Raw genomic sequence first — 22,039 nt, forward strand, 5'->3', positions numbered from 1 at the left:
GAAGAAGAGGACGGGGGTTAGGAAGAGAAGAGAGGATATTAGCACTATGGGGTGGAATGTGGAGTCATCCATGTGGACTTCTACCCAGACTTTCAAAGATTAGGGGTATATTCAAGGCACATAATTCTCATTAATGTAAATTTTGCCCAAATTAATGCAATTTAGCTATTTCCTGTGACCACTACATTCTTAGCTCTCTTTTTGTATTTGAATTTCTTTGTTCAAATTATATTTAGTATATTTGTTACATTTCTTAGCAGAACAAAAACTGAAATATACAGTCATAATTCGCAGGCATATTTCTGAGAGAGTCCATGCCATAATATTTTTGATAAAACTGCTATGTTTACTTATTTTACATTTTTAAACATTTGTACTTTAAAAAAATGAATAATGAAGGTTTGATTACTAGGTTCAGCTTAGTTATTACTTTAATCAGTTTAAGACCCATTTCAGTAGATTATCTGAAACAAAATGTTTTTATTAGGCTCCTGGCTGATAGACCTATCAACTTTCTACTCATTAGCATTCGTATTACCGGTATGGACAGAGAGATTCTAATTTTAGGGAGGGATTTTGTTGATTAGATAAACAAGACAGCGCCTCTACAGAACGCCAGATTCTCTGACATAGAACCAAACACAACTGACCAGGTTTTCTGGTTTTTCTTTCGCCAAATTACAAAGACTCCTCTGCCTGTAGGCAAGGAGGTAGAAAAGAATTGGAGACTGGGCACGCAAGCATAAGCCTTTTAGAAACTACTAAATTGCTTTACATAAGAGAGAGTGAAGCTGAATGCCCAGGGTGGTCTAGGAGAGAGGGGAGGAAAGAGAAAATCAGGGTGGAAGCCAGCAAGTGAGGAAAGCTGCCTGCTCTGTGATGTGAGACCGTCCCAGGAACACCATATCCTGAACTCACAAAAGGCCTGGGAAGAGTGGGGTTTTGGAGGCAGCTGGTGAAGGGAACTGACTGACCCATCTGAACTGGTCTGGGACAAAACCACGATGAACCCCAGCAGAAGGGTCCGGGGAGCCCTGGACTCGTAACTTCCTTCACCTGTGAAATTGGGCTCTGAGCCGAGTTTAATCAGTGTCTGAGGAATAAGGAATCACCAGGTGACATCTTGAGTCCAGCAACAACAACAAATAATAATAATATTATTATTATATAGGTATCGTGAGTTGAATAAAATTTTCTAAGTTCCTACTTAAAACAATAATAAAACTACATCTTAGTCCTTTAGAGTGAAGAGAAGGCAAGCATTTAATCTACCCCCACACACTTCAGAGAAGGAAAACTGAGCCCCGTAGAAACTTGAGCAATTTGCTCTATGTCATAAGACCAGAGGTGGAAAACCTGAGATTAGACTGGAGGCTTCCTGAAGCCACTTTCCTCTTTCATGCTCAAGTTAAACAGGAAAGAAGCATAATAGAAGTGAATGAGGTTTCTTTTAGACACAAGTTGCTCAAATAGAAGGCACAGAAGATGGGGAATCGGAAGGCCTGGGTGCTGATCTTACATCTGCTCTTTGTAGGTATTTCCCTCTGGAACGTTATTCTCTGAATGTGCTTCTTTGTCTGTTAAGAATAACTGGCTTGGGTCCTTTCATCTAAAATAATTCACTGTTCTGTGAGTGCTTCTGCTTAGGGAAGAGCAGATGTTAGGGTGAATTCCTCAGGTAGATGATGGCATGTGTATGCTCTGAAAGGGTCTTGTGGGAACTTTAGATGACACAATAATTAATATAACCAGCACTGCCCCACCTCCTGCTTGCCACCCGCCCCCCGAGGCAATTGGGGTGCAGGAAAGAGCAGATGGAAGGATATAGGGAAATACGTAGAAGGCCCCAGTTTCTGTACCTACAGGCACAACTAGAGCAGGCTTTAGTGCTCTCAGCCATCCTTCCCTGAGCGTTCTGGTGGGGCTCAGGGGCGTGAGCCCCTTGGAAGCCATGAAAGTTCTGCTCATTCAAGGCATCTTGCCCCTCGTGGGACTCCTCTGCCCACCGTACTCTGCCCTTCACTTACCTTGAGCTTTTCCTCTGTTCCTCAGCTCGAATGTTCCACACTGACCTACGTGACTTGTAGGTATCACTGCTGGCTTAATATCTCTCCCATCTTTTTCCTGGGTCCCCTTCTCTTTTCCCACCAAGGGCTGGTGTGCTATAGCTGAGATGAACCATCTCTTACCAACACCCTTACAGGTTTTTCAGTTTCCCAGAAGAGAAGTCTTGCACTGTCTCTCTCTTACCAGGCCTATAAGAGCTTTATATCTTCATGTGGTCTTAATGTATATGCTTCTCCTGTATTCATTCATTTCTCCATCATATATGTAACTGAACAATTATTTTGTGTAAGATATAGTTTCTAGGCAATGTGGAATGAGGAGGGATCAAAATAGACAGAGTGCATATTCTCGTGTGGTGAGAGGGTGGAGGTGGGAAATAGGGTCACCAGATAATAATATGCCAAATTAAACTTGAATTTTAGATAAACAACTCATAATTTCTGATATGACTATGTCCCATTCAATATTTAAGATATATGTAACTTTAAAATAGTGTTGTATATTTGAAATTAAAATGTGAGTAGTTGTTCTGTATCTTGATTTCTCAAATCTAGCATTCCTAGTAGGAGAGACAGATTTGAAACCAAGAAAAGCATACGTTACATGGCAGTTAGTGCAATAGAGAAAATTAAGTAAGATAGTGGGCAGGAAAGGTGGTGGGGTATCCAGTCAACCCCTGTAGTAAGGGGACATTTGAGCCAAGGCTGAGAGGTGTGCAAAAAGACAAATGACTTTTTCAAAACATTAACAGCACTTATAGGGCGGCGCTAGGATTTGATTTTGTTTTATTGTGTTGTACAATGCTACATTCCTATAAATTTCAAAATATGTAGGTCTTTTTGTGCATTTTGTGTTCGTATTTGCCATCAGGAAACCAGAGTAGAAAACTAAACTAAAGTAAACTGGAAAGAATAAATAGGAATGGAGAGCAGAAACCCCGTTTTCTTGACATTTTCCCAAACAGTTGTACCCAGAAGTTTCTGTTGGGTGCCTTGCTCAGTGCTTCCAATGAATCTTCCTCTACCAGGTGTTACTTACCCAACTGCTTCTAAAGCCGCTGAGGCCCCCAAGTCTCATGAAAGGACACACACTCCCCACTATGGCTGCCTGCAGAAGGCGTCTAAAAGCCAATCCTACTCACCCTGCAAGTCACTGAGATCTGGCAGGAGAAAAAGCACACTCAGTGTTTCATTTAGGTGTCAGTGACCATTAGTCTTTATTTTACTATGTGAGTATACCAACACCTCCAACTCCAGAGGCAGGAAAGCAACCTTAAGACTGATACCATGTTCACAGCTTAGAGAATCTAGTCAGTGATGTTAAAACAACATATAGTGACAGGTGGTAGCTACGCTCGTGCTGACCATAGAGTAACGTATAGAGAAGTGGAATCACTATGCTCTCCATCTGAAACTAATGTGACACTGGGTGTCAATTACACTCAAGTAAAAAAATTGAAAAATAAAAATAAATAAGCCTAAGGAAGAGTTGAAAAGCCAAGGGTGGGGTGGGGGGGAGACCAACACCATATTCTGCTCAGTATCACTCTTTCCATCCACTGATGGTTCATCTTCCTTGTAGTTATTTCTCTCTTCTGTTTGGATGAGTTCTTTTTGAAAATGCAGCACTTAAACAAAATCGGTTTTGACAAGTGAATGTAAAATTATATGATGCTAAAAATTTTAAGCTCCAACTCATTGTAAATTCGCATTGTCAGAATAGAAAACAGTTGCCCTCAGGCAAGTGATATTACCTCTCAATGACCTATTTCCCTTTGGCAGTCAATTTCGTAAGACAACCATACTCCTTCCTTCCTCTCTTTCAGCATTCTTTCAGGTTGCCCCAGATTAGCGTTAGTGGTACCTGAAACAATTATAAAAATCTTGAGTGATGTCTTATATTAGAGTTGGAAAGAGCTAACAAGCGTTTGGTTTGAGGGAGAGAGAAGGGAGGGAAGGAAGGAAGGAAAAAAGGAAAATAGCAAGACCGTTTCCTAAAAGCCAGTCCAACTTATTTTTAGCTTAAATATGCACATCATCGTTTGTGAGTAATAGGCAGGGAATGCTTTAGAATTTAAACTATTAGAGAGAAAACCTTATCAATCTAAATGTTAAATTAGCTGTTGTTTTTCATTATTACTATCTTTGGAATATCCTTCAGTACTTGTGAAATGCAATCAGAAATTGATGGACAGATTCTATAACAAATAGGAAACTAACTCTCTACACATTGGAAACCTCTCATTTTTTTGTCTATACTTTTCTGATTTTTTCCATATGTATATTTTTAATACATTACATAGTAATGTAATATTGTAACTTTATTTGAAGGGGACTCATAGTATTTTACACTCATACACCAGAAAATATTAATACACTACATGACATATGGTTCATTCTTCATTCATTCCTTTTGATTTGTGTCTCTTTATTTCATGAAATGCAAGAAAACTTCATTCAAAGCAAAAAATTCTATGACCTTAATTAGATGCCCTCTTAAGTTATTTTTGTATGTATTGTTTTTTTCTGGCTCAAAAGTCAGCTCTTTGGTCACAGGTGCCTGTCATACGTATTTCATCTTTATATCCCACGAAACATGCAGTCTAGAGTAGAACAGGTAGAAAATTCTCACTAAATGTTAGTTGAATGAATTGATGCCTTCCAGAATCCCACATCTTGGACTTGGAGCTCAGAGTTACACAGCATTTCATCCTTAACATTCCTTTCCCACACCTTTCCCAATTCCTTCCCACAACTAAGGCTGGATAGTAGCAGAATGCTCCATAGCCTCCTAATCTAAGTTTGAATATATTCTTCTTCTTCTTTTTTAAGATTTTATTTATTTATTTGACAGAGATCACAAGTAGGCAGAGAGGCAGGCAGAGAGAGAGGGGGAAGTAGGCTCCTGCTGAGCAGAGAGCCCAATGCGGGGCTCGATTCCAGGACCCTAAGATCATGACCTGAGCTGAAGGCAGAGGCTTTAACCCACTGAGCCACCCATGTGCCCCTGAGTATATTCTTCTTGATAAAACTTATTAGAAAGGTAAAATGCTGTGAGTCACTTTCTCACATTTCTTTTTATCTTCCTTTGGTTCATTCAAGAAACAGCTTTATTCACTTTTAGCTTTAAAATTTTGTGAGATACCTATTGAAATGATAAACACACATACAAAAATTTAAACTTACAAGTGATAAATGTAAAACTGGGCAACAGTAAACTCTCATTTGTGCTTAGTAATATTACCCCCAAATAATTAAAATTGTGATATCCAATGCCGATGAAGTTGTGAAAAAAGTAACACAGAGTGGGGACCTATTGAAGCAGATAAAACTTGAATCCTTTGGAAGACAATTTAGAAATATTTACAGAGGTGGGTGTTTTAGTTTATCTTTAATAGCAGAGACTGGCAACAACCAAGTGTTTAAGTGTTTGGGACAGACTAAACATATGATCATATCGGACTTTGATAGACGATAAACTATTCACAAGACAATCATGAATACATGTGAAAACAAATACTAGGTATTAGTATCAAATAATAAAAAATCAGTATGTCAAACTATGTAATAAGCTTGCAATTGCTTGAAAACATGTAAGTATAAATAAAAAAGACTAGAAGGAAACAGGACAAAAAGAAAACAATTATTATAGGGTGATAGAATCCTAGGTGCATTTTTTGTTTTGTATTATGTTAAAAGATTATTTTAACAGTATATAAAAATTTTAAAACAGGATCACGATTTAGTCCCTCGGTGTTCATATATTAAGGAGGATGTTAACCAGATACCTAAACAACGTCTCTCTTCCTTGCTTCAAAATCTCAGCATGTACTTTGTTCAGTTCCAGGGGCTTAACTATTTTTTTTATTATTATTCTGGCTACCATGGTTATTCTTTGAAAGTCTAAACAAAGTTCGTATTGTTTCCTGGCAGCATCTCATGTTTGCATTAAACCATGAGTTATGATATTAGTGCATCCTGTTGTGGATTCTTTGAAGAAAGCAGACATGATAGCTCTTCTGTTGCTGAGTAAATGACAGTCCTTTTTCGGGCATATTCTATTTCTGAGTTCTTACTCTTTGTGATGTGCAAATGGCCAGTCAAAAATTTCCTATAATGGCCATTGCTCTTCTGTCAGCATTTTTGCCATTTATCCACGGAAAGTGCAAGAGTTACAATTATAGTGTAACTTTATATACAAAGCAGAATTTCTTCCAGGAAATTCATATAATCCAGTATAGTAGTAAAATATTTTTTGCTTTTCTGGAAGGATAACATAAGCTTCCTATTCTTAGTTTACCTGGATTTATATAAAGATATAAATCATCTTTTTATAAGCTATAATTAATTCAGGTTTCTATACATTCTGAAAGGTCACTTTTTTTTTCTTTTTTTTCTTTTAAAGATTTTATTTACTCACTTGACAGACAGAGATCACAAGTAGGCAGAGAGGCAGGCAGAGAGAGAGGGCAAAGCAGGCTTCCCGCTGAGCAGAGAGGCCGATGTGGGGCTCTATCCCAGGACCCTGGGATCATGACCCGAACCGAACGCAGAGGCCTTAACCCACTGAGCCACCCAGGCACCCCGAAAGGTCATTTATAAGTGAGGAGTATAAACCAAAGGATAATGAGGATGGAAATACTCCCGTGTATTCTCTCCCAATATTTAGACGCTTTCATTCATTCTGGAATGCATCGGACTGTTACAAGCACAACCTCTTAAGTTAGATCATGAGAGTTCAAATCTTGGCTAGAGTTGTGTAAGTCTAGAAAAGTTGCTGAAGCCCTCTTGTGCCTTAATTTCTTCATCTGTTAAATAAAGATAAAGGTAGTACTTACCTCATAGAAATTGGTGAGAATTAAATGAATTGATGAAAGTAAAGTTCCTGGCACTTAAAAATGGTAGTTATAATTATTAATGTGCATTTTTTTTAAGCTGAGAGTACGAATATTGAAGTGCAATCTCTGCCCTGTAGGGGACTTAGAAAACATGCTTAAAAATCAACTAAGTTGGGCACCTGGGTGGCTCAGTCATTAAGTGTCTGTCTTTGGCTAAGGTAGTGACCTCAAGGTCTTGAGATTAAGCCCTGCATTGGGCTCCCTGCTCCATGGGAAGCCAGCTTCTCCCTCTGCCCCTCCCCCTGCTTGTGTTCTGTCTCTCTCTGCGTCTCTGTCAAATAAATAAATAAAATCTTTAAAAAAAAAATCAACTAAGTTTGCTGTGAACCTAAAACTGCTCTAAAAATAAAGTTTGGGTTTTTTAAAAATCAACTAATAACTTTACTACCCTTACTGGAAAGAGGAAAGCTTTTCCATCATTGGTGCACACTGTAAAGGGCTTTGGGAAGGTTCTTAAATGAAATGGAATTCTATTTAATATGACTTGGAGCCACATGGAAGAATCGAGAGTCACAGTATCTTATCCTTGCTGCTGGGCACTTCATGACTTCTCATTTTTGGAAAACAACTGCTGGTTCAGAGCCTAGGAAAACTGTTACACAGACTCTTCTATCTGAGATGGGAAATTTTTCTGACCTAGTAACCATCATCTTTCTCCCAAATGCCTATCACTCAATAGGACAATGAGAGCCACAGCTCTGAATGTCTTATTCTAATTATTTTTGCAGTGAAATTGAGAAGAGAAACCAAAGCCATTTTGACTTTTGACTTTTGTGTCAAATGTGTCTAATTTTGTTGATGTTCAAAGATGTGTGTGTTCTTTAAGCTATAGATTTAGAAATGCTCATTTGATTAAGTCTCGTAAATGTAATGATTTGGTCCTTATTTTCCTGAGCTGATGAACCACTTGCAAGTTCTCCATCGAGAGAGCTTGTGTTTTCAGATGTCTTTAACTCATTCCACAGATATTTATTTATTGCCTACAAGGTACCCAGCACCATGCTAGATATTCATTTCTGTCGGTAAGTTGCTTCAGCTTTCTTAACGGAGAAAAGACTGAACAAAGGAAATTAACCCTGTTTATCCTTGGGCCCGAGTACATAGAATTTTGGACCAAATAAGCTAATTTGTATTTATACTAGTAGACACTTATTTTTCTACTTCCAGATCATTATTGGACAGCTGTATCCTCTAATGATCTATATAATGTATAAATTTTATGTATTTTATTTAATAGTGTCTATTTTTTTCATGAGGGTGATCCCGGGTTGCCTGGAGCAGTAGGACAAAATGGAATACCAGGGCCAAAGGTTAGTACAAGTGAAACCAAGCAGAATCATTTGAGATATGAGTTTTCATGAAATTGTAAGCTATAACAGTTTTTTATATCCCACTGGTGTTACTTGGATGGAATATTTGTTAATAGTATAACGTGCTGCCGAATAGCAGTTTGTGGCTAATGACTAAATTATGTGTATGATTCTCATTAGCATTACAAATGCAAAAAAACAAGTAAGATACAATTGTCAAAATCTTTATTCTGGGATATTTCAATAACATAAAAAAAAGCCCGTATTTCAAATATGAGTCTTGTCATTTTGCCGCTTAATAAGCATATTAAATCGTAGGCCATGTTAATACTGCCTGAAATGTGCATAATATTCACAAGTTTTACTAAAGATGACTTTCACGGTGCCACTGTGGTCTTTCTGCAGTATTTGGTCATCTCCAGCACATACAGAATATAACCAGTCAATAAGACGAAGAGCAGAATAAAGAATGTGACATGTTTTGTTGTTTTTTTAAGATGTTTACTTTCTTAAAGTAATGTTTACACCCAATACGAGGCTCAAACTCACAATCCCTGGATGAAGAGTGGTACACTCTACTGGCCGAGCCAGCCAGGTGGCCCAAGATGTGGCATGTTTAAAATTTGAAAACGGATATGGTCTGAATTACTAAATAGGGAAAACTTGTAATGAGGTTTGGGTTGCAGATTTTCTTTTCTTTTCTTTTCTTTTTTTCTTTTTTTTTTTTTTGAAGAACAAATGAATCTGTTAAATATAAAAAGATTGGGCACAGTTTAAACCAAGCAGGCAGACAAATCCCAAATCCTTTGATGAGTGAATATCCCTTGAAGTACATAACTAATGTCTAATCCCGTCAGCTGTGCGAGTGTATGTCTGTACCCACAGATGCCTTGTCAGCTGATTTTACAGATCATATTGCTATTGACAGGCGCCTAGGACAGACCTAAAATTTATAGACCTGTCCTTTGTCCTGCAGGAGAGGAAAGAAAATATTCCTTCTGGGACTACGGCCATTCTCCTGTCTTTTCCCCCTCACTTGCTCCATGTTAAAAAGCCAAATGATAAGAGTTAATGCTTAATGCATGTTCTCAGTGCTAGTCTTCTGTTGCCTAGCAACCATCAGGATGGATGTTGAGCACTGAAAGGTGGCTTGAAATTCAGAAAGCCAAAGGGTCAGACTGAGTCCCAGCAACTGAAAAGAGTCTTGGCTCCAAACTGATTTTGAGGGATTTCTAACTTTAAAAAACACAATAATCATCTTGAGTCAATTTTTTAAAGCAGCCTGATCTCATGGCAACACTTACTGATGCTTTTCATAAGAGGAATATTATCATGATGTGCATGATTTACTTTAGAGTTCTCCACTCCATTGCCTGTGCCTTCCTAGGTAAAGTGAAAATAAGGATTCTCTTCAAAGCACAGTTTTGCATTTTAGTCCTCATACTGTCCCAGTCATCATTTTGAATAAAGACATTCTCCTAAACTCATGTTGACTCTGCCCCATTCTAATCTCTTTCCTGAAGGTACCAGTGTTGCCCAAAATATACCTGACTTGGAACATGCAGGTTATCAGCAGGTTGAAGAGAGTCATGACAGTCTTTAGGGGTCCAAAGTCAGGCCTGTGTTCACCATCATGTTTGAAGAAGACCGATGGGGGAACTACACAGACTCTAGGCCCCTAAAATAATCCATACACTTGGGGCTGCTTTAAATAAAAGACCATGAAAGGATGTGCTAGTTCACCTTACTGATTCTGAGTTTGGGAGGAATAAAAACTTGAAAACTAAGAAGCTGCTCAAGACATTGAATTGGTACCACATTGTTCTTAATGCCCCCCAAATGGTTTGTGGATGATAATCTTAAATACCTTTCTTTCATCTTTTAAAATCAAAGAATTAAGATCACATTTGATATTAATATCCATCCCCAATTCTTCAGGAAACTCATCTTGCAATTTGTTTTCAATATAGCAATTCTATGTTAGCAAAATAGAAAGTGTCACATATAATTGACTTATTATGGTCAATATCTGATTTTGTTAGGTGGTGTTTAATTGGGTGTTTTATAATTTAATGTGTCTCTCAATCTTTGTTCTTTTGCTCAGGGAGAACCTGGAGATCAAGGCGAAAAGGTAAGAATGATTCTGCTTGTAACCGCCCCCCCCAAAGAGATATCAAACCTAACTGTATAGAAGTATGGATGACTAGCTAGCCTTAGATCCATAGATAGATCCACAGATCCATAGATACAGAGAGATATAACAACCACTGTGCTTGTCAAACTGTTAATCAGTAAGAGAAAATAGTGTAATTCTTATGTATGGACAGAGGTTTGGATAAAAAGGTTTAAAGAAATGGAGGGAAAGGGAACAAATTTGAACATTCTATGTCAAGCTTCTAAATGGTATTTAGAAATCCCTAGGCCTGAAAAACTTGTTTTTGCCTACTTTCTAATGCCACTCCAACGCTTTTCTACTCTTCTGTATCTCTCCTTACTGCTTCCTAGGTCACTAAGTTAAAGAAATACAGATGTTTACCCGTAACAAAGACACTAGAAATTGCCCCACAAAGAATTCTTATAAAAAAGCAAAAAGAAACACAAAAGGAGGCGGAGTACCATATGTTAAATTTCTCACAGACGTCCTTTCTGAATACTTTTGGGGCATCCTGATTATTTTTAGACTCTCATTACATATCATGGTGCTAATTTTCCTGGTTCTCATGCTGTTTACTTTGATAATGCTTGAGACATGTGCTGCCTATGTAGGAAGCTCCAAAACATTACATCATGCCCTTCAGAAGTGATCTGAGCATTCTGATAAAGTCGTATCATCACTTCTAATCCTAAAAGAAGTACCCCTAAAGATCCAGCACACTTCTTGAATGTAACTGTATTTTTCGGCACTGTGAAGCAAAAATTAAAGACACGTATTTAAATGGAGGGAGAGCAAAGCAGAGGGAAAGGCTAGTCCAACCCTTCACTTCGTGACCACTCTGAGTCAGTCCTCTTCATAAAAAAGTCTGTTGTGTCTGTTTTGTTTTTTAATAAAGGGCTTTCCAAGCAATCTTTTTAAAAGTATGCTAATAGGCTGCCTACGAAAGGTTCCTCTTAAGAGACTATCGGTACATGTATTTGGCTTCCAACCAGTTCTTTGTAATTAACTTGAAATTAATTAATCATCAGGTCATTCTTTTGTGTAGAAGTTAAGGAGGGGAAAGGAGCAGGGTCAGCACCATCCCAGGGACTCATCAGAGAGCAACTCGGGCTGCCGGGCTGCTGTGGTGTGTCCCCCGCCACAGACAAAGGCCTGAGCAGGTTAGCTGCTTCTTTATCTGAAACAAAAAAAGGAAACAGAAAAAAGTAGAAGTCTCTCTCCTACATCTTTGCCTTCTTCCACGGAAACCATTATCAGTACTTGATGTCTTATGTAAAGGAAATTTTTAAATGCTGAATTGACCTTTTAGGAAGCTAAACAGAAGAAGGGCCTTCCAGCTTAGGGAATCTATGAACAATAACGCATTGTTATCGCTAACGGCTATCATTAACAGTTTATGCTGCATCAGAAACTGGCCTAGTTGTTTTGCACAAGCATAGTGTTTATTTCTTATAAACCCATAAAGCATTCTTCCCCTTCTGTTACACATGCGAAACGTGATGTAGGGGGGATTTCATCTGCCCAGTAGGTGCTGGAGCTGGGCTCAGTCTGTCCGGCGCCAAGGTCCATGATGTTTCCACTATAACATGCTGCAAGACTTAAATGAAACAATTCAGCATTGAAGGAATCAAAGCATGGATAATGAGCGAATGACTTTTTTTTTTTTTTTCTAACGCTTTGCTTTGTGGTAGAAAGGGATGTCAGGAAGGGAATAAGCACAGGAAATCTAAAAAATAACCCAGAAAGCATAAACTCTCCAGTTTCTTTTTACCATAATTTAAAAAGAGAGAGCGTTCAAATAAAATACAGGGTGTTCAATGCACAGATGCAAAACACTTAGGTGCAGACAAATTAATCTTTCACCCTCAGTTTTGAGGGCTGTGTCATGCACTTCTAAGCCCTGGAGATTTGATTTGAGCTGAACTTGAAGACATAGTAGGATTTACACAGAGAGGAGGGAAAGGGGAGGGCAGGAACTCAGGGGGGCAGGAAGGGCGGGAAGGATGGACAGGGAGGTGCTGAGGCATGTGGCATATTGAGGGAATGGTCAGGAAAAGGCTTTCTTGAGGAGAAAAGAAATAATGTTAAGGAGGCTTTTGGTGCCAGAATGAGCTATTGGAATCAGAGAAAGTACTGCTTTCTGTTGATATCATAGAATAGTTTAAAACTGCTCAGCTATGTTCATTGTAATAAATTTTATTTGGACCACTTGATATCAGGCAGCTGCTGAAGTAAAAATACGTTAGCTCTGTAGAACATTTGCAATAGATTTTGATATATAGTGCACATGAAAGCAAACTCAAAGTAATGAAAGCTACTGTGTGTAATGTCACCGATATATTTCACCATATCACTTTCCCCCCTTAGGGAGAAGCTGGAGAGCATGGCCCCAAAGGTGACACAGGCGAAAAGGTATAGTGTTGTGAAATATGAAAGAGTATGTGTATGAGCAAGAAATATTATTCCATGTATGTGAAAGTGGAAGATTTTGAGAAAGGTAAGTGAGTGGTAGTAGCTTAATAAGATAAGATGGGAAATAACTCTACAAGTTTAGAGAATATTTGAATATTAACTTGTGAAGGTGATCGTTCCACAAACTCCTAGCTACAAATTTAAATATTTTAAAAATAAAAGGATATGTCAGAAATTCTAGAAAATGTATAGCCTCGTTTACAATAATATGGTCTTCAAAAAGAAAACAATTTATTCATGTGTAAGCGGGGCATTCTCCACTCAAAGCTGTAAAATAAAATTTCTAGAGCGATTCCATTTGTTCCAATTTGGGGAGTGAACAAGTCACAGGATTGGGATGAGATATACAAGTTTGAAAGTAAATGTCATTTGATTAGAGCCTATAGTGTAATCTTAAAAATTTACCTTCACTTGAAATCTACTAAATCCAAATATTTCGTCAGCCTTTGCATTTTTTTTTAATCTTTTAAATCGTTATTAGCATTTATATCACAGTGGTCTTGTGACTCCTCTTCCTACCTCTTCTCATCATCCCCCTCCCCATCTATCATTATAGCTTCCGCTTGGCTTCATGCATAACAGATATCTCTGGCATAAGAAGGGTATTTTACTTCACTTGTGCTGTAAAGAATTAAGAAAAAGATCTTTTAAGCAACTGAAATTAGAATAGTCAGATTTTCATGAAAATCAAGCTAAGTAATTGAGTGATAAAAAAAGATTTATTCATTTAAGCTTAGAGTTGAAGATAAAAATATTTTGGTTTGAAAATTATTACAGTACAGATGGGTAATGGTTAGTCGTAAAAGCATCCCCATAAAAAAGGAGAAATTTATCTTTCTCATTCTTATAAATATTAATGTAAATATGGCATGGATAATAGGAACGAATTAATGTCACCACGTTGTAGTTATACGTTTGCATTCGAGGAGCAGTCCAGAAATTAAAGTGGACCCTCAGTCTCTGGAAGACCAGGGTTTCCCAGCCTCAGCATTATTGACATATTGGGCCAGATAATTCTTTGTTATGGGGGCTGCTGAATGTTTAACATCATTCTTGGCCTGCTGCTGCTAGATCCCACTAACTACGACAACCAAACCTATCTCTAGACATTGCCAAATGGCTCCTGGGGGACAATATCACTTCTAGTTGAGAACCATTGCTGTAGACCCGTTCTCTGTATCTGTCAAATCTAATTATCATGCTCCAATCAAATACGGCATGCATGAGCTTAATACTTAATAAGACTAATGATATACCTCGATCACTCTCGGAGTCAGAATTTCAAACACCAGCTATATAAATCTGGATGTTATATTTAACTCTCCTGTTTATACTTAAAACCAGAGTTCAGCAAACTTCCAATAAAGGGCCAGAAAATAAATATCTGAAGTTTTGGGGCCTTGTGGTCTTTGTCACAACTACTCAACGCTGTTGTTACAGTGTGACAGCAACCATTAACAATATATAAACAAATGAATATGGCTGTGTTCCAATAAAACTTTATTTCTGGACACTGAAATGTTAATTTCATGGAATTTTCATGTGTCATGAAGTATTATTGTTCTTTTTTTTTTTTTTTTTTTGAGCCATGTAAAAATGCAAAAACCATTCTTAGCACGTGGGCCACACATATGCTGGTGCTAGCTGGAGTTGGCCCACAGGTCTCAGTTGCCAGTCTCTGTTTGAAGAAAGGAGAGCAGTTTTTTCAACTGAGAAAAGTTTATGCCAAGTCTCAACTACACCTATGTGGATTTCTCCAGAAAATTTTATGCTTTGCAAGATGCATTTTTAAAGCTTCATCTTTGGAATGTAGGCCAATAATAGTTTCTTTAATCACACATTTTTTAATTTCAATTTTACAGTCAGAAAGCAACTTTTTTCTCTGAAAAGACCAAGTCTATCTCAAGGGAATATCATTCTTCGTTTTTATTTTAATGCAAATCATTTACCATAACAACTCACACAGAGTAACTCTCAATAAATGTTAGCTTTCTTACAACATGGAAATTGAAATCAACTGGGTAGGTTGTTTTCTTTTTTATCAAAAAGTTTTATTAGTCAACTGAAATTAAGTACCAGAAATGCTGCAGTTAAAACGGAAATCATTTTTATAAACTTTCAATGGGCCTAAACCGGGGATTGTAAATAGGAATCTGTAACATATAATATGTAATCTGACCTATAGCATTCATCCCGAGAATGCTGTAATTGGAATATAATTTTTGATGTGTTTTTTAAAACATTTCCTGCTTCTGTCATATAATTTGTTTCCAGTATGTTGGAAACACTCTTCTCACGGCCTTTGGGTTCAGTATGTGAAACTCATTCATCATTTACCAAGTTTGAGATGTAAAATAAAAAAACACTTTTTTTTTCCCCTGCCATTGATGTAGTAAATTACGTCATTGACTGATTCACTGTAATAGGATTTTTTTTCCTTTTGATCCAACTCTGTGCCTTTGGATGGTAAAGTAATCGAAACCTTTCCAGACCGGTCATCTGGAAATGCTGTGGAACTGTAAAAACTACTAGGCTGGGTTTTGTCCACGGCGAGCAACTGTGCTATACTCTAGTCTTGCGAGTAACACGCCAAAGAATGATTTCAGTCATGTGTGGAGTTACTACGCAAAGGTTATGTTCTGCTCCTTGGAGCATTACTCTCCCGACAAACGTAGACATGGATTTGTTATCTCTTCTGAGCAACTTGAAAGTAGACGTTGGTGCAGCAAGCTGAATGGTTTGGTCACCCCACTCTATCATTCATAATTCAGTCTGCTGGACCTGACAGGTGCCTTCACTTTCTCCGGTCCCTCTTTTGTGTCCATTCCCAGAAACACACTGCCTTCTTGGTTTATGCCTACATAGCATCATTGATTTGCATCCTCCGAGCCTTTTCTTTTCTATTTTATTATGTTATGTTAGTCACCATACAGTGCTTCATTAGTTTTTGATGTAGTGTTCCATGATTCATTGTTTGCATATCAGAAGTCGCACCTGTATTTGGAGCTACCATTAAATTGTCTCTTCTTAAAATCCTGTATGAAGATCTATCTCAGTGGGCCCCAGCAGCCCCGGTCAATGCAGGGCCTCTCTAACTCAGCACATGTGGTTGCCTCAGCTTAGAACACTCTTCCTGTCTGTCCACTCCTTCCTCCACTTTCTTTTCTTTAGACGACCTTTGTCTATAAGTCATTTCGCTTGGGCAGTCATTTCAGTCTTCTCCAGATTGGTTAGGTTACCTACTCTAGTCTCCCACAACACTCTTTAAAATCCCTTTCATAACCGTTATCACGGTTTATTGTAATTCCTTGATTAGTTGGACATCCAGCTCATTGGGAAAGAAAAAACACACAAATAAAGAGAAACTATATGATTCAGACTATTCTCAGCACCAGTCTAAGTTCCTGGCATATACTTGTAAGATAATAAATATTTATTGAATAAACAACCTGTTTTAAAAATTTTTGTTTTTCTTTCAACTGTTTTTTATCTCCATGGAATGGTAGAACTTTTTCCTGTGACGTGCATTTGTTTATCATGTCTTCTGCTATATACAGAGACACAGGATTTCCCAAGCATGAGAATCTCTTCCTATTCCAGATGTTTCTTATAAAAATGAAAAGAAAGGAAGAAAAAGATAATATTTTTTAATGCTTTTAATCGGTAAATTTTTTTTGTATATATTTTAGTACGTGGCTATGATGAGCATAGGCCAAGGGCGGGGATTGTAACTGCATTGCTCCCTGATTTCACCCACCTCCCCCCATCCCTACAAACAGAACATGGCTGGCACATAGTCCGTGCTCAACAAACACTTATCAAATGAATTAATAAATGATAGAAATGTCACCACATTCACTTGATTTATCCACTTAGACTTTATTAACACATACACAACATTATATACTAACTATTGTATTTGAAAATAATCACACCCAAAACAGAAACTCTGTGTTTGAATGATCACAAGTCAAATTCATTTACCTCAAGTGTCTTCTCAAAGGATTTTCCCATTCGTGACTCACCCTGTGGAAATGTGTTTCTAGACCAGCCGACTTACGAAACGAAGAGTATACTTGAGACATAGTTGATTTTTCCGCCTTTAATCCTGTATTCATTTTCATTATTGGAGGAATGAAATAAGCACTGACGGTCTTATTTCCACGACTTGCAGGACTAGCCTTTAAAATGTTTAACTTATGACTGTCTTTCAGCAGTTGTCTTGCCACTTAAAAGTTATAAAAATTCCTCAAGATTTCACAGTCTAAGTTTTTAAAAAGAGAATTAAAATATCACTCATAGTCGCCTCAAATGAAACCGCTCCAATTTCCACAAGTAAATCAGCCTTTCAGGAAACTGTCTTTCTCTTCATCCGCTTCCTATGAGAACTAAATCTAGTCCTTAGTCTCATCGGTAGATTATCCAGCCACATTCCATTAGGACATTAAAATAAAAAGGTTTTAAACTGCAGTTAATACTAGCAACTTCCCTTTATTTTTAAGTTTACTGCAACGTTTATGCCCTGTTGTCAAAATGAAATAAAACAATAATTCTTATTCTAATAAAAAGTACATGACAATGGAATTTAGGAAGTCCAAAATTCACTTATCCTCTCGTTGGTTCAATTTCCTTATCTATTAAGTGAAAATAGTCATATATGCCCTATTTCATCAGAATTTATGGGGTCTAAATGAGATGAGAGAAGGGACTTTGCAAAGTCAAAATTGCTTTTAGGAATACAAAGGTCTCCTTGTGCAAAATATTACAAACCAGATTCATTGGTGTTGATGGCTTTCAGATTTGATTTAGTAGAAATAAGTATTATTTTATTAGTCACATTTATTTCACTCCCCATTTGGAACTCAGCTGAATGTTAGTGATTAGATAGAGAAGTCAGTAGAAGACAGTATTTAGGGCCCTCGTGTTTTATCAAGTTTTAATTTTTCCTTGGGTAATAACAATTACAGACATCCAAGAAGCTCACATATGTATCAGTTTCTTCAGTAAACTAATTCATGATTTCCTTCTCCTTCCCAAGTTCTTTTCCCCCCTCCTAAATTTTTTTCTCATTTTGATCCTTGACTGCTGCCTTGTTTAAAACATTCTTTTTGAGATTTGCTCATTCCTTTGCCATAGAGGTGTTGAACAACTCCTATGGGCTAGGCACGGAATAAAAACGGGCACTGAATCTCTCCCTATGTGGCTGATTGTTTGATGAAGGGACAGACAATGAATAAGCAGAAAACATAAATATGTAATTCTGAAGTGAACTTTGCAGGACATGAACAGAGCTCAATGCTGGATGGGAGGAAGTTGTATGTGGGGGCGTGTGTCTGAAGTTGGTTGTTGACGGGTTCTTTGAAGCAAAGCCATATAAGCTGAGACGTCAAGAAAGAGAAGGTGCCAACCTGGGGAAGAGATGGGAAGAATTGGGTGAAGGGGACCAGTGCTCCATGGACAGAGGCCTGAGGCTTCATCTCTGTCTCTAAAAGAGGGTGATGAGCAACTTCCTAAATCCAGAACAAGGAACCAGATCCCTGGAGTTCCTTGAGCACTTGCATGCATATGACAACTGAAGAAATTCCAGTGTGTACCTCCTTCTATGGCAATTCCTATTTTCTCAATAGTCTCAAGTAGTTAAGTTTTCTCCCTCTTTTTCTTTTCTTGTTTGTTTGTTTGTTTCTTTTTTTTTTTTTTTTTGCCTTGTAACATGTTTATGGGTTGGGGGTTAGAAGGAGCTTGAAAATCAAGGCCCTTTTGCTGCCCTATTTTAGAGATAGATGGGCACTAAGGATGGCACATGGGGTAATGAGCATGGGGTGCTGTAAGCAACTCACGAATCATTGAACACTATATCGGAAATTAATTATGTACTATATGTTGGCTAATTGAATTTAAATTTAAAACAAAAAAGAATGAAGCAACATTCTTAACTAACCTCCATATTCTTTTCCACCAATCCCTCTCTGTGGATTTTATAGCATATTTACTTTGGGAATGTAGTCACCCTCTTGTGGTATCCCAATGGAGAACAGTGCCTTTTAGAAAGTCAATCAGAGAAAGATAATTATCATATGATCTCACTGATATGTGGAATTTAAGAAACAAAACAGAGGACCATAGGGAAAGGGAGGGAAAAATAAAACAAGATGAAATCAGAGAGGGAGACAAACCATAAGAGACTTTTCTTTTTTAAAAGATTTTATTTATTTATTTTAGAGAGAGAGTGAGAAAGAGAGATGAGAGAGCACACAGAGGGAGAAGCAGGGTCCCCACTGGCAGCCCTATGTGGGGTTTGATCCCAGGACCCTGGGATCATGACCTGAGCCAAACGTAGAAGTTTAACTGACTGAGCCACTCAGGAGCGCTCCCCCCCTCCAAAGAGATTCTTAATCATAGAAAAACAAACTGAAAGTTGCTGGGGTGGGAGATGGGGTAACTGGGTAATGGACATTAAGGAGGGCACGTGATGTAATGAGCACTAGGTATTATATAAATAAGACTGATGAATCACTGAAGTCTACCTCTGAAACTAGTAATACACATTAATGAATTTAATTTAAATTAAAATACCTAAATAAATAAATGTTTGGTAGGAAAAAAAAAAACAGTAAAAAATTAAGGAAAAAGAAAAGAAAGCAGATTCTACCTCAAGATTTTCTCTCAGGTCTTACATATGTCCCTGCCACCCGAGAGTCATCCATCATCCTGTAATTTTCCGGTGACTGTGTCACAAAGAAATAAGTGTAAAGCTAGAGAAAATGTGCCGGTCGTAACTGTGACAGTACTTCGTGAGGAAAACACACCGACCTGCTACGTGGCTTTTTCCTGCTCGACATCATTAACCCTTTGACTTCATCTGTTGAACCCTGACTTTCTGAAGACCGAGAGGGTCAAGGAACTCCCAGTAACTGGGAGCCCATGACAGTAATAAATTCCAGAAATAGAGAAAACCAAAATTCCAGATCTCCAAATTATAATTTATTACTTTAGAATGCCCTTTTAGCACTGTATCAAGGGTAGAGATACATATTTATATATTTCTGTTGACTTCAAGGAATATAGTCCTTAAGTATTTTACATTCAAAATAAACCCGTGTTTTTAGAAAGTGCATTGTTTACCTTGGAAACTGTTGACATCTTAACAGCTGACATGTTGGTGTGGTCTTATGGAGTATAGTTAGGTCCTGTTAGTCATGGGGTGCCTTTGAATGCCATGTTGATATTGGCTCTCGGTGTGTTTGTATGTTTCCTATTCTCATAACTTGTGGAATAATCTCTCATGGGTTTTGTTTTAGGGTGACCCTGGATCATCAGCTGCAGGAATTAAGGTAACTATAACTTTGCAAGTGTTTGTACCACAGGAGTTACAGTTCTGAATTTTATAAGCCTCTGCTTTCTCTTCTTTCGTACCAGTTTTGATGGTTATGACTGTTTTTTATTCTTCTGTAATGAATGTAATGAATGTAATGCTTCCAAACACAACAGGGCATATCTGCTGGAAATCTGATAAAGGCTTAAATAAGAGGTCTTGCCTTTACTTCTCTTTGCAGCTGGTTTTTACAAAAATGTGGATTTGTATGTGAGCTTTAGGTATGTTCACAGCAAAATAAAAAAAAAAATTTCCTGTCTCTGGTGAGACATAGAGTAATAGAATAAAATGAATGAAATGCATGTGATCAAGAAGGCTAGGCCATCTCTGTGAAGTTGTCCAGAGGCCTAAAGGTTTTGGAAAATTCTTGTAAGATTGTTTTTAACATCTTTGGTTTTCTTTCGGTCAGGGAGAACCTGGAGAATCTGGTCGCCCAGGACAAAAGGTAACACCTCTATTCTAGTGTGTTCTTTCTACTGCCTCATCTTTGTCATTTTTTATACCTACTATCCACGGTGTGATATGAAAACAATCGAAAAACGATGTAGTCTTCAAGCTTTGCATGCAGAATGCTATTGATTGTTTTGCATTTAAAAGGGTTGAGGCGGACCATGGCAAAATATGAAGCACTCTGTACGTGTAAAAACATGTTTTATCAGCTAAGGTCTGCATATACTCAGCTGTCCGAGGCTAACAAAGATGAGTCAGGTTGGAATGCCAACAACTTATCTTGCATGTTTAAAGTCGCTCTGCATGTTTCTGTCATTCATGAGAAGAAATGAGTATTTACTAAACTTTTTCAATTGGGAATGAGAGCTTCTTATATTCCTTTTCCTTTCATTTCAAATACTTCCCTCCTGACATTTCTTATGTGAATTATGTCTCCCTATGCAGTGGGTGTTATGTTATACAAACCAGATTTGTTAATAAATGAAGTTTTAATTGGAGACACTAGCCAAGCACTTTAACTGATCTGTGAATGCATACATGATTTTTTTTGAATCATTTGTGCTGCACTTCAGTGATAAATTAGAGGATATGCAGTGATTATGTTTAGATTCATATTCTCATTTGAGTCTGAGGCAGGAAACAACTGTTAGCAGTTTATTGTCTGAGCATCTGGATATCAGTGCCCAGTGCTGTCAGACTTTAGGTAACAGATGTGTTAGAGCTAACAAGTAAATGTGAATTCCACATTAGGCTAAATCTCTTAAGATCGTGACTCTACCTTTATCTAGCAATAGCTGATGTAGAAAAAAACATAATTAGAGATACAGAATTTACCCCATTAGTGTAAAGGAAAAGAAAGAATAAATCTCATTATAGGAGTTTGGAATCCTAAGACATGGTAAAATAATGTTCCCACACTCTTGAAGCCATTGGGAGGATGATAGCTTTGTTTTAACACTTAGGATTAAAGTAATTTTTGAGAAGGCCTATCATGTTCTTTTAAAATTCCTCTAATTTAAAAATAGAGTTTTCTTTTGAAACTCAGTTTCTCTTGAAACTTAGGCTATAAGAATAATGATTCATCAGGCCCAGTTTTGGGTAATGTTCACTTTTCCAAAGACCCCAGCAGAATTCTGTGAATTTTGCTCTTAAAATCCCAACATTTCCTACTGATTCTTTATGTAAGGAATTTGAAATTAGTGGTATCATCAGAGATCCATGGTCTGCTTTGGTTTGAAAAAGCAAATAATCTTCTCAGATGATCTAATTTTAGGTTCCTTCATCTTTAAACGTTGAAGGCTAAATTTAAAATGTTC

General features: G+C 37.6%; 1 protein-coding gene across 2 annotated transcripts in view; it reads left to right on the forward strand.

The window, feature by feature from the left end:
- Window positions 1-22,039, forward strand: part of COL25A1 (collagen type XXV alpha 1 chain) — a 465,856-nt gene that overhangs the window by 375,490 nt on the left and 68,327 nt on the right. For both annotated transcript variants that reach the window (XM_044224287.1, XM_044224288.1), the window contains exons 13-17: window positions 8,221-8,274; window positions 10,379-10,405; window positions 12,797-12,841; window positions 20,200-20,232; window positions 20,683-20,718. In XM_044224287.1, the coding sequence (XP_044080222.1) occupies window positions 8,221-8,274; window positions 10,379-10,405; window positions 12,797-12,841; window positions 20,200-20,232; window positions 20,683-20,718 (195 nt within the window). The remainder of the gene's footprint in view (window positions 1-8,220; window positions 8,275-10,378; window positions 10,406-12,796; window positions 12,842-20,199; window positions 20,233-20,682; window positions 20,719-22,039) is intronic.

This window comes from Neovison vison, chromosome 11 (genome assembly GCF_020171115.1).
Source record: "Neovison vison isolate M4711 chromosome 11, ASM_NN_V1, whole genome shotgun sequence".
NCBI lineage: Eukaryota > Metazoa > Chordata > Mammalia > Carnivora > Mustelidae > Neogale > Neogale vison.